At 41.1% G+C, this 12,091-nt stretch overlaps 2 protein-coding genes across 2 annotated transcripts; both read right to left on the reverse strand.

Moving 5' to 3' along the window:
- Window positions 1-255: 255 nt before the first annotated feature.
- Window positions 256-6,990, reverse strand: chic1 (cysteine-rich hydrophobic domain 1). Its single transcript, XM_035161372.1, has 6 exons — window positions 6,830-6,990; window positions 4,309-4,363; window positions 3,177-3,332; window positions 2,745-2,801; window positions 2,234-2,293; window positions 256-1,696 (listed from the first exon to the last, which is right to left on the reverse strand). Exons 1-6 carry the CDS (start codon window positions 6,952-6,954, stop codon window positions 1,646-1,648), a joined length of 504 nt encoding a protein of 167 aa, XP_035017263.1. The 5' UTR covers window positions 6,955-6,990; the 3' UTR covers window positions 256-1,645.
- A 1,546-nt stretch (window positions 6,991-8,536) lies between these two features.
- On the reverse strand, window positions 8,537-11,801 carry cdx4 (caudal type homeobox 4). Its single transcript, XM_035162224.2, has 3 exons — window positions 11,369-11,801; window positions 9,691-9,836; window positions 8,537-8,767 (listed from the first exon to the last, which is right to left on the reverse strand). Exons 1-3 carry the CDS (start codon window positions 11,799-11,801, stop codon window positions 8,537-8,539), a joined length of 810 nt encoding a protein of 269 aa, XP_035018115.1.
- Between the last annotated feature and the right edge of the window lie 290 nt (window positions 11,802-12,091).

Here is a 12,091-nt window from a genome sequence, read left to right on the forward strand (position 1 = left end):
AGATTACGCTAACAGCGCTCATGACTTTTACAAATGTGTCTGGTAATTGCAGGCTGTCTTGTTAAATTTAACGATGCAACACCTTGTTAAACATGACAAATAGCCACATTTCTGGTGGTGGGGCAGCGGGCTGCAGGAGGGGAGCGGCGGCAGAGGTCAATAATGATCCGGTTTTACTAAGACGACACATTAACTGAGTGTGACGGCAAATAACAAACTTTTCAAGTGGAAAAAGGATGCGACAGCAAGGACAAATCAAAATTGACAATTTATTTTTCTCTCTCCATAGGGATCAAGTCATCATGACAAACATTTACATGGATTTATAACAGGGACAACACTGGGTTAAGGGATTTGAAATCTCCTTGGTACAAGAGAACAGATTTCCACCTGCACGTCTCTGCGTTTCACCAACAAAATCCAGAGGCACTCTAATACGACGCAATACAGCAATGTCTCCACTAACAGTCAGGAAAATAATACTAACACTGGACAGAGTGACTGGAACAAAGGAACCATCTGCTCAAAACACCATGTACTGTTGATGCATGTGCTTCTCACACATATGGAGGACCAAACACGGCACAGGGAGGAGTACAAAACTATAAAAACTCAATGAAATGTCGGGTTAAACTGAAAAAAAAGAAACGAGTTAAAATCTTTTTCTTCCTTCTGCACGTCAGGGAGCTGCTGATGCTTCTCCAGCTTTAAGAGATGATGAGTCATCGAATGACATCTTCATTGGCAAAAAACCACACAGGAACAAGCGCAGCTCTTGTTATTGGATTATTCAGGATTAGTTATAATCTCATATCCTGACTTTCTGCTGCGTTCAAGTGCAATAATCAGTCCTAACTCTGGCATCACTGTAACTATATGGCTTACAAGGTAAACAGGTCCATAAAAACTAGAAAGGTACATAGACATCTTTCATTCATCAAAACTATGGTACAACAATATATTGGCAAAAAAACTAAGTAGCTAAGTAACTTTATGTAAACAATGGAATACCACTGAATGTACAGCTTATCCTAACGTTGTATATACAGATCAAGTTCTTCTACGAGCTAGTTCCCATATACAGAGAATTACATGTCAAAGAAAACACTGGGTGATGACGCAGACCGCACGTCAGGCAATTTCAACCCATCCCATCTACTTGCAAAGAACTGGATTCAAAGAGAGGAAACCCAACGAACAGCGTTTGAATCTACAGACTTGAATTATCCAATACCTTCCTCCTCCTGTTACACGTTCAAAGAATTCTACATAAGGCAAGGATAGTCAAGGAAGGTGGAGGCATCACATTCTTTGCAAGGGATTACTGATATAACAGATGGGATACAGGCTGATGGTTCTTTGGGGTAAATGCACTTTTTGAAAAGTTTCACTTGTTTTGTCACGTGTAACAAAAAAAAAACCTCACATCTGAGTGCAACAGAAGGGGACAAATCTAGTTCTGTCGGGAAAATGTGCAAAATCTGCTCTAAAGCAAAGTGACAGTGTTGCAAACGTACAAGGTACTGGGAGATGTACGGGTCGCCACTGGAAACACCGGTGCAGACCCTGACCTCCGACATACTGTATATACAAGGCACTAAGGATGAGATTCAAGGGCCACACGTCCAGTCTGATAACAGCCGCCTCAGTCCGGTCGGAATATAGGATATTTGGGTAAGAATTCTATAAGAATCACCTACAGAGGGAAAAAAGGAAAGATGTCAAAATACAACATTGTTAACTACAGCAGACTATTAATCAATTAATCAATTTACAGAATATTGACTGATAATCTGGTTTTAATCACACAGACTAAAGCTGCTTGCTTTCGGACATGCACCACACATGCACATGTTCCTGAGATCTTCTGAAAGGACTGTATGTGAGAACGTAAATGTCAGAGTCTGTTGCTCCGGACTTTTTACGGAACTTTGACTTCCAGTCCCCAAGTAAAATGTCCAATGCGCCCATGTGAGACTGCAGCAGGAACATGTGCAGAAAATTCACTATGAGCACAAAGATGTTTTGATGACATTTCTAACAAGCCACGGACACACACACAAAAAACACAAGATGTAGAAAACACAACGAAGATTATTTTATTTTTATGTAAAAAAATAACAATTATCCACAAATGAATCAGTAATGAAATAATCACCAGGTGAAGCCCTAAACTGTCAAGTTTTGTAATAATGCAGTAATTTATATCCGATTGTTTTGACAGTGTACTTACATATTCCATCATGTTACTGCTTTCACATTTTCTTTTACTGAGTTTCCAGTGCAGACCCAGCTGACGAGAGAAGACACAGGCACAATGAATGAACATCTCAAACACACACACACAATCACACACAAACACACACACACACACACTCAAAGGAAAATCTGTCTGAAATCTCCCCTTCAGTGTCGGGGGAATTTAGGAGCAGGGGCTGTCTGGTCTCACCGGGGTCAAACGGTGGCCAGACACCCTGAAGAGTTTCCTTTATGCCTGTGCACAGCTACTAGCTGTAATTTGTTGCTGCGAGACAAAACAAAATTAACACCGCATTTTAGAGTTGACCTCACCGTCCCTCTCAGACCTCGAGCACCAAATCTAAGGCAAACAGCTTTGAGGCTCTCAAGAGTTTTCAAAGACAGACTAATGGTGATTATCCATCATGATGATACTCCAGCGCACACTGACAGACAATTAAGCACTTTCTCACAGGTGCTTATGTGTAATTTGTCGTCTCTCTTACCTTGTGATATAATCGGTTATTTTCCCACTCTAACAGCTTCTGAATCGACCGTCGTGTCTGTTGGAAGAGAGAAAACCTTAACACAAGCAGGATACTTTACGCGTTCACTTTTGCACTTTTGCACTAAACAGCAACGGTGTAAGGATTTATGGACTGAAGTCACATTTTACCACCTTGTAATGTCCACTTTGTTGCCAGTAATTCGGTGTGGTGGGTAACGCCACCTTTAAATGACACACCCTTGAGCTGGGCTGGAGCTGTGTGGCGCAATGCATCATTTCTACACAGAGCCACTAATTGAACACGGGTTGTTATTACCCTCTACACTTAGACCAATGTGGCTGAATTGCTACAACAGCCCCTGAGTAATCACTGCTGATGTAAGGGAGAGTTAAAATGTCCGCGTCTCGTCACGGGCGGTGTGGGACTCACTCTCTTGTTGAGGCAGATGACGGGCCATAGACTGCAGCCCACTGTACAGCAACAGCACAGGCAGCCGCACAGAAGCCACTTCACATTCACGGGCAAGTTCTTCTTCAGACAAGCGTTCACCCTGCTGATACTGGTTTTAAATTCCTCTGGCGCTACCTAAGAAAGAAAAAGAGAAACTATGTAATAAACAGTTCCTTTTTAATCAGAGAATTGAGGCATGAAGCAAACATCTTAGAAGGACAGAGGGTAAGATAAGTGTTGTTGTTGTTGTTATTGGAGATGACATGAAAGATTCCTACTTTCTCAAAAGAAAACCTGAGCGCAGAGATCAAAGGGCTTGAGAAGAGCAACAGGTAGATATTTGCAGATGTTGTCCAGAGATGAGATGAGATCTCTGAATGCAATGGCTCTGACTCGCTAACCGAGCTCTAGTCTGTTCAAGGCAAGGAGGGATTCAAAGGAGAGATAAGCTCAGTGCCTGTGGCAGCGACGGTCAAACAACTTGAATGGATGCTCATTCCACGCTGAGTCTGTACGCCATAAAACAGGGGTCGTAATCTTTTATGACAGGATGCAAAGGTCTCTTTGCAAACAGCCCAAGACCTCGGAATAAAGCCCAGCAGGGCCTGATCTGCACCCTTCAATCATCATAATTGTGGCCTCATCCATCACGTCACCCTGGGTCACAATACTGAAGGTACTTTTTATGGGCCCACACTTCCCTCAGCCAGCTCTTACCCCTGCAGCCTTTTTGTGTTTCTGTGTCTGACCCAGGAAGCTTTCCGGCGGAGTCTTCATTTCATTATTTTATCACCTGGAGTTGGACCCTTCAAAACACTGGGGTCGCCGTCAACTGAGCCCCATAGACGGCTTACTCATTTACAGAGCTGGACAGCAGCACATTCAGGCTCTTTTCTATGCAGCTGTGGTGCGTTGCTTGAAACGCTTCTCGGTGAGATCAGACCCACTTGGAGAGGTTTGAATGGGGAGGTTTGGGGAAGTTGGGGCTGTTAAAGGCCCAAAAGAACAAAAGAATCACTGTGGTTTGAATTGCTTAATTCTTCCCACTTGGAATTGAACAGAAAAGCAGCCTGCGAGACCGACATGCAAGGAAACAAAAAGGCAACAGTACCTTTCCCGTGAGAACAGAGGGGAATTCTGTGTCAAATCTGTTGCTCAGTCCAAACCTGAGAAGAAGAACAAATAGACAAATTCAATTAATAAATCAAATAAATTCAAATGTAGAAAATGTGCTTTTACTATAAATGTAATAAGAACAAAAGTAATCCACAGCAAGTGCAGAATTATATTGTTTGATTGCATGAGATATAACATGCTGTGGGTGCATTAAATCACATATAATAATGGCACAGAAAAGGATTATTTCTACTGTAGCTCTTCATGTGAACAGATTAAATCAGTCAAGGGAAGTAAATGTCATCATAATACCAACAAACCATTAAAATAATTAATAATCACCAATATCATCATCTTGGAACATAAAAATCACTTCCACATCCAATACATTAGTTACATCCTAACTATAAATAGGACGATAGAAGCCGCTGCAGATGTGATTACAATCAATAAACGTATAATCCTCACATTTATTAATTTCACATTTGATATGTGGTGTTTCATCAGTATATTTGCAGAAGTGTGTAAAAGGTTAAGACTTTAGATTCCTATTTAAACATCTCATCGTACAGCATCAGTGTCTGATTGCTCCTGAATTCATTCAGCAGCATGACAACAAGCCCAGACACACAGACTGAGCCATTTGAAACGACAGTATCTTCAGCCACAGGAACAAGGAGTTCAGGAACAGATGGTCTGGCCATCACAGAGCCCTGATCTCCACATTGTGGAGTCAGTCTGGGATCATATGAAGAAACAGACAATTCTCAAAGATGCTTTCGAAAACTGGTTCCATTTTAAAGGCAAACGGTGGACACATCAAATAATGGCTAGATTTACTTTTACCTTTTATGGTTTGCACAATATTGTACATATGCAGATGTGTTCACAGCCTCATGTGAACCAGACAAACCATTTATTTGGGTTAAAAAGATGTAGAAGTTGAAGAATTGGAAACAAGACAGAAGTAAGCTGAGGTGCAGTTTAATCTTTTTCTACAGTTGCCATTGGACACATTGGTAAAGCTAAATTCACCTTCAGCTTCTTGTCCCCTGATAATATTTCCTCTTGTATTTATGGCTAACCCTAACCCTCACTGAGAAATGTTCATCTTAACATGACTTGATTAGACAAAGCTCATTAATAACAGAACCCATGTGAGCGGTCACAGATATAACATCCACATGCAAGGCTGGCAAACACAGCTGAGACCTACAGTGTGTAATCGAGTTAATGTTATGATGAAGGTGAGGGGAGATCTGACAATGTTGACATCAACCTTTACACATTTACCCAGAGGTTTCAAAGTAAAATTCGCCAGCGATGGACGTCCAAACAATTCGTATCTCTAAGTTGTAACTTCTGAGACCAACAGTTGCAACTGAAAACGATATAATTAGCCTATTAATCAATGACACCAAAAACTGTGGAAAATGTCCATCACAGCTTTGCAGAGCCAAACATGTATTCAGATCTCTTACTTTGTTTGACTAAAAGTTCAAAACTATAATATCACTGACAAACAAACGTCCACATCCACAGAACTATTTAATTAATATTTACTCATGGAAAATGATAGCATTTGAGAAACTGGAATCAGAGAAAATCTAACACAGTTTCACTACGTTTGCTTCAAAATTGACTGAAACAATTGATCGATTGTCAAAACAGCTTCAGATTCTTTTCCTGACTAATCAGCTGTTCAAGTAATGGAAGCTGACAACGTGAGATGAGTGGAACAGGAAGTTTCCCTCTGAAATATATGTGATAACAAAGTAAAGTACCGTAAAAAAGTAGTAAAAGCAAATCTGAGGAATAATTAACAGCAGTAAATACAGATGTAAACGTAGTGATGATGGTGTTAGAAACACAAACACTCTGCTCGGTGACAACATGACAATCAGACTTGTCTATGACGGTCACGTTGCTAGACGACCACTATGTTTGCTTCAAAATTGACTGAAACAATTAATCGATTATCAAAACAGCTTCAGGTTATTCGTCTGTGAATCCACTCACTGACTAATCAGCTGTTCAAGCAATGGAAGCTGTCAACGTGAGATGAGTGGAGCAGGAAGTAGGAACTATGAGATTTATGCGATACAAATGTGAAGTAGCGTCAAATAGCAGTAAAAACAAATCTAAAGAATAGTAAATACAGATGTGAACGTAGTGATGATGGTGTTAGAAACACAAACACTCTGCTCGGTGACAACATGACAGTCAGACTTGTGGCTGCCCGGGCATCACATGTAAAAACTTGCCTACCAATGACTACCGGTTGCTAGACTACCATGGTATCGTGGTTGCCATGGGGACATGGCGCCGTTGGCGTTAGTTTATCTCGTCACATTATTCGGGAGCGGAACCGTTTTCTCGCGGTGTCCCGGCAACAAATGGACAAACCCCGTCAGCTGTTGTGATTTGCGTTAGCTCGCAGGCTAGCGGCGGGCTAAGCAGGGGCTAACGACAGCGAAGCGACTCCCGGGGACAGACAGACACGCGGCCCCGCTTACACTGTGATGTGTCCGGCCCCTCGCATCACCACGGGCTCCGGACAGTATCTGGGCAGCAGCTCCTCGCTCGCTACGCGCTCATCCTCCTCGTCTTCCAACTCGTAAATGGTATCAAAGTCCGCCATGTTGGTGAGTGAGGCGCTCGTGACGTCTGCGCTCGGGGGGCGCGCACGGTCGCCGGAGCGGGAGCGCGGAGCGGGAGTTGGCGGAGCGCGAGCGTTCACGTGAAGCCGAGCAGAGAATAAAATTAAAACTTCATCAATGTGAGGAATCAGGAGGAAAAAGGACACATTTACCTTTTATATGATATTTATACATTTAAATGCTGCACTTGGAATTTGTTTTAAATGATAAAGATATGGACTAAACCAGTAGAAGTCCTTAAAAAGCTGCTGACGACATGTCACCTAATGACGTTAACCTTAAAACGAGCTTTTATTTCATTTATTCACTTAAATTCTTCATCAGCTAAACCCTAACCCTCAATACTTGTGCTATTAGTCTTCAGGTGGTATCTTTAAAACTATTGAATATAATGAGTTAAATTAGCTTTAATAAAACTACTTCATCCTTGGACTTCTTTACAGTTTACTGGTTTTAAATTGTGCAAAGTCTGGCAGCCTCAGACAGAGCTGGCAACAAACCACTGAGTGTGATGCAAAGTACTTTCCTCATTTTGCAGCTACAGCCGCGGTGTGATTCTTGTTTGAACTTTGGATAAGAGACATGGATCCTAAGAGTTAACTTTGAATAATTCCAATCAGAAAAGTAGATGCATTGGATTAATAAGAAGGCCTTTTGTATCTTTGTTGGAAAATAATTTAGCTCCAGAACCAGATTTTTTTCCCACACACAAAGGTGCTTTTGGCGTTTTTTGAATTCCATTTCCTCAGGCGTTTAACAATATGAAAATAAAATTAACCAATCAGAATAAGTGCTTCAAAATAATAAGGCTGATGCCTTATAATCTTGAGATGCTTTACTTGTCTTGCACCTACATTTGTAAACAATTCTCTGGTCACCACAGTTGCATGTGTATTGGTTTCAGTATCAACCAATGAAAAACAGTGATTTTAAGCCCTGTGTGATAGGTATTAAATCCCATTTTGACTGAACATACAAATAAACCTTTACACAAATGTGACCCAGACTTTGCAGAACTCAGAAATCACCCAAATGTAAAAATAAACGACAGGTGTAGACCCACTGCAAAAAAAGAAAAGAATTTTATTTACATTTTGAAAGTTGCCATGAAAAGTTCACCTGCTGTTCTCTGCACATGTGGATACAACTGTGCTGAGAGACATGTGAATGATTTGTCAGGTCAGAGCAGTTTGTCCAGTGACAAGAGCTCCACACAATCCACCTTAAATCTTCCTTTGAAAGGCCCCTCCACTCTCTACTCTTTTATTCACAAACACTTCGTCACATATAAAAGAAAAAGCATATTTTATATTTTAATAACTCACAAAACAATTTAAAGCTTTTAAGTTTGAAACACGTCGGTTTTTTTACGTTTTTTTTCTCAAATCCCCACATTATTAGAACTATTCTATAAAAAGCCATATTTGAAGAACCTCCAGCATTTCGTTGCTATAAATCACGTGTGGTTTCATCCACAGCTTTGTGCGTCAGGAGTTCAGATCAAGTGTCCTGTCAGCGTGTCGGAGTGCTCACTTTGGTATCATGGTCCAGAGGGTGAACTCTTCACAGAGTCACAGTCACTTGCTGTATATTCCTGATAGATGGCAAGGTGTTCATCTGAGGAGGGTACAGGGAGCCGTGGATGTCCGTGGGGCTGAGGGACCCCGGCACCGGCAGAGGGCTCACCGAGCCCGGGTCACTGTGCACGGACCCCCCGCTGCCGTCAGACTGACCCAACTTCTTCTTGATCATCTTCCTCTCCTTGGCTCTGCGGTTCTGGAACCAGATTTTCACCTGGAAACACACGAAGACAAAATTCAGTTATTTAAATAAAATAAAATAAAACTCCTTATAATGCTCTTGGGGAAAAAAAGATGAATAACAACAGTGCACATTACAGACTATAAACTAGGACTATATTTTAAATTCGGAACTATTATAAACTAATCCCCAAGTCAAAATTGCACAAATAAGATTGAAATTGTAATGAAAACTATTATACCTTGCTGAATTATTGAGCAGATAAAACCCCATAATAGTCTAGATAGAGGAAATAAATATATAGGCTAACTGCACAGTGAACATTGAATATACATTTTAGCTTAGCATTCTTGTTTGGTCTCTAGGAACAGAAAATAGAACATGATTTATTAAATTAGAATACAATCACTATCAACAGGTTAACAGGGGAAACTACCAAATAACAATAATGACAAAACATCTAGCAGAATTAATTCAGTTCCCCATTTTCTATCTGCTATTTAATGGTGTGTTCCAAAATAATTGAAAATATCAAGCCACAATTAGTTAATGCACATTTTGAAATATCAGGAAACTTGTAGTTTTATATTTGTTTGTGGGGATTTAATCATTAAACATGGAATTTATATATTTTTAAAATAACTTTAGACAATTTACCAGGGGCTAAGATAAAGGTAAAAATTGATTAAAGTCCACGAATGTCAACATATAAACGAAATATCTCTGTGATAATGTTGATGTGTTTTTTTAGGCCTCACTTTTACAAAGCTACACATGTGAAAAGAAGCCTTCGTTTCAATATGGTGTCTCCAAATGAACGCACATATCCTGGGCTGTATAGCCAATCATTTGACATATATTTGAAGTATTTATTGCCTCCTTCTGGAATGGAAACGTAGTACTTAGACAGTTGGACAGAAGTATTTAGACAGTTGGACAGAAGTATTTAGACATACCTGTCTTTCCGACAGGCCGAGGTTGACAGCCAGTTCAGATTTCCTCCTGATGGTGATGTATCTGTTGAAATGAAACTCCTTCTCCAGCTCCAGCCGCTGATGGTCTGTGTACACTACCCTGTACTTCTCCTTCGTTCTTGTTTTACCTGAAAGAAACAAAATCAAAGTATTAAAAACACAACATGGGAAGTTTTTTTTTCTCAAGGAAGGCAGCCGAGTGTTTGAACTGGAAGATTTACACACAGGAGGCTGCATGCCAGGACCGGCCTATCTGCGCACTGCATCTTTATTAGCTGCGTCTCTTGCTCCACATCTCTGCTTTATCTGCAGATACGCAAATGGAGCTTTTTGATGTCCCTTTGATGACAGCTGTAGAAGAGTGAATTTCAAACAGCCACGAGTCGGGCCCACTGACAAGTTAGAAAGAAACAAGAGATGCAGCCGATAAGAGAAGAGGCTTTTAGTCTGCGTAAAACACCTCCAGACAGCACCGTGGTTATATTGCAACACTTCGACCTGTTTTACACTTTTATAGGCGTGTGTGAAAGTGCGTGTCTAGTTTTTATGTTTGCATGTCAGAAAACAAATGTCTGACAGTGATTCATCTTATCATCAACATAGATAAAACGTGTTTTCCTACCATAAACTGCAGACAGAATTATTATAAATGAATTAATGTGGGGGTAAATGGGGGCTGTTTTATTCTAGGGCTTATAATTCAATATTATTCGTTTTTGAAACTGTTATTTATTATTTTGGCCCAATGCCTGTGATGTTGTACTGTGAAGACCTCCAGTAATTTATTACTCCGCGTTTGAGGCCGTGTAGCTGTGAAAAGCGTCACTCTTTCCGGCAGTATAACTCCTCACAGAGGAAGAGAGGTTGGTGCATATCAAAGTGAAGAGGTGTTGAAAGCAAAGGCCGCCGCCTGGATATGACGGATACCACTCCACACACCAAACAACGTGACAGGGAAGTCGAGCTCACATCTCCAAGAATAATGACATTAACATCACAACTGGGCCTGGCGCCGATTCCTCGCACCTTCCCTCCACCACACGGAGAATATACAGTAGAACACAGTAGAATGCAGTAGAACCACAGCTGGTCTGCAGTCTACACAGACCATCATGAGAAATCATGAAGGGACACAATTGACTGATTCTACTGCTCTGTCTACTGTCTGATCCAATTCGCTTTTATAATCATTTATCTTTTTTTTTTTTAAGGCTATTTATTTCGATAATTTCAACTATGTAGCTTAATAAATAGTACAATGTTAGTACATAATCATGTTAACACTCTATAAACCTAAATGGAAACAGTCCGATCAGGCTTAAGTGCCACACGAGCTCTTGTTCTTTCACACTGCAACGAATTCCTTACCTCTTTCAACTTATGACATTTTTCCAACATTCAATTTATCCCATTGACGCTCACCTCTAGTCTTTAATTTAATTAATTCGATAGTACAATTTATTTAAAGTGACAAGGAAGTGTCAAAATAAAGGGAGCAATAATTATCAACAAGAACTGTGCGTAAAACCGATTGGGATCCGAGGAGACGAGTAACTTTTACGCACATAAACCCAAAGCTCTTCATGCAAGACTGAGCCAAGTGCATCACCCCCATTAAATAACATTATTTTGACACAATTGTTTATGATGTTGAACTCACCTGTAGAAGACGATTGCGCAGTTTTACTCATCCACTGGTACGAATTGCGTCTTTCTCTGTCAGGAGAAAGTTGTGCAACATTAACGTCCGGCGGCGGCGGTAACACCGCAGATCCTGGAGGATGCATGTGACCGTACTCAGAGGAGCAGTAAGGGGACGGTCCGGGAGAGGAGTTGTTCATGGGTGTAGGAATTGTATTAGGTGGTCCCAGACTATACGCGCCCCAGTCCTCTCTCGGGGCCCCATAAGTAGGTCCCCAACTCCCCGCGGACTGTGCGTGCGTATCCATGTTTGGCACATGATGGTATCCCGTAAAGTCGGGATATTGTGGAGTGGAAACAAAGTTCTGTGGAGGCAGATTGATGCTGGATCTTCTCACTGGGCCTTGGTGATACATGCCGGTTTCTTTATCCAGTAGGTATCCCACATACATGTTTTGAACAAAAAACAATGAAACGAGTGAAAGCAGCAGAGGGGGTGATGAGGCCTGTTTTAAGGCGACATTGTTGCCCTAAAACTCTAAAAAGAAAAATCAATCCTGTGTTTTTTTATAGTCCAGATGGGTTCCTCAAGAGAAATGCGGCGAATAGTTCCAGTCTGTCCTCAGTCTCACATGATGTGTCTCTGTTGACAAGATGGTAAAGGTATACTAAGACCGGCCTGACGTCAGCTCACTCCTCAACTCCTGGTGATTTGCATCCAAATGAGAGTGACCGGTGCGGC

The sequence above is a fragment of the Hippoglossus stenolepis genome, chromosome 7 (genome assembly GCF_022539355.2).
Source record: "Hippoglossus stenolepis isolate QCI-W04-F060 chromosome 7, HSTE1.2, whole genome shotgun sequence".
In the NCBI taxonomy this organism is placed as follows: Eukaryota; Metazoa; Chordata; class Actinopteri; order Pleuronectiformes; family Pleuronectidae; genus Hippoglossus; species Hippoglossus stenolepis.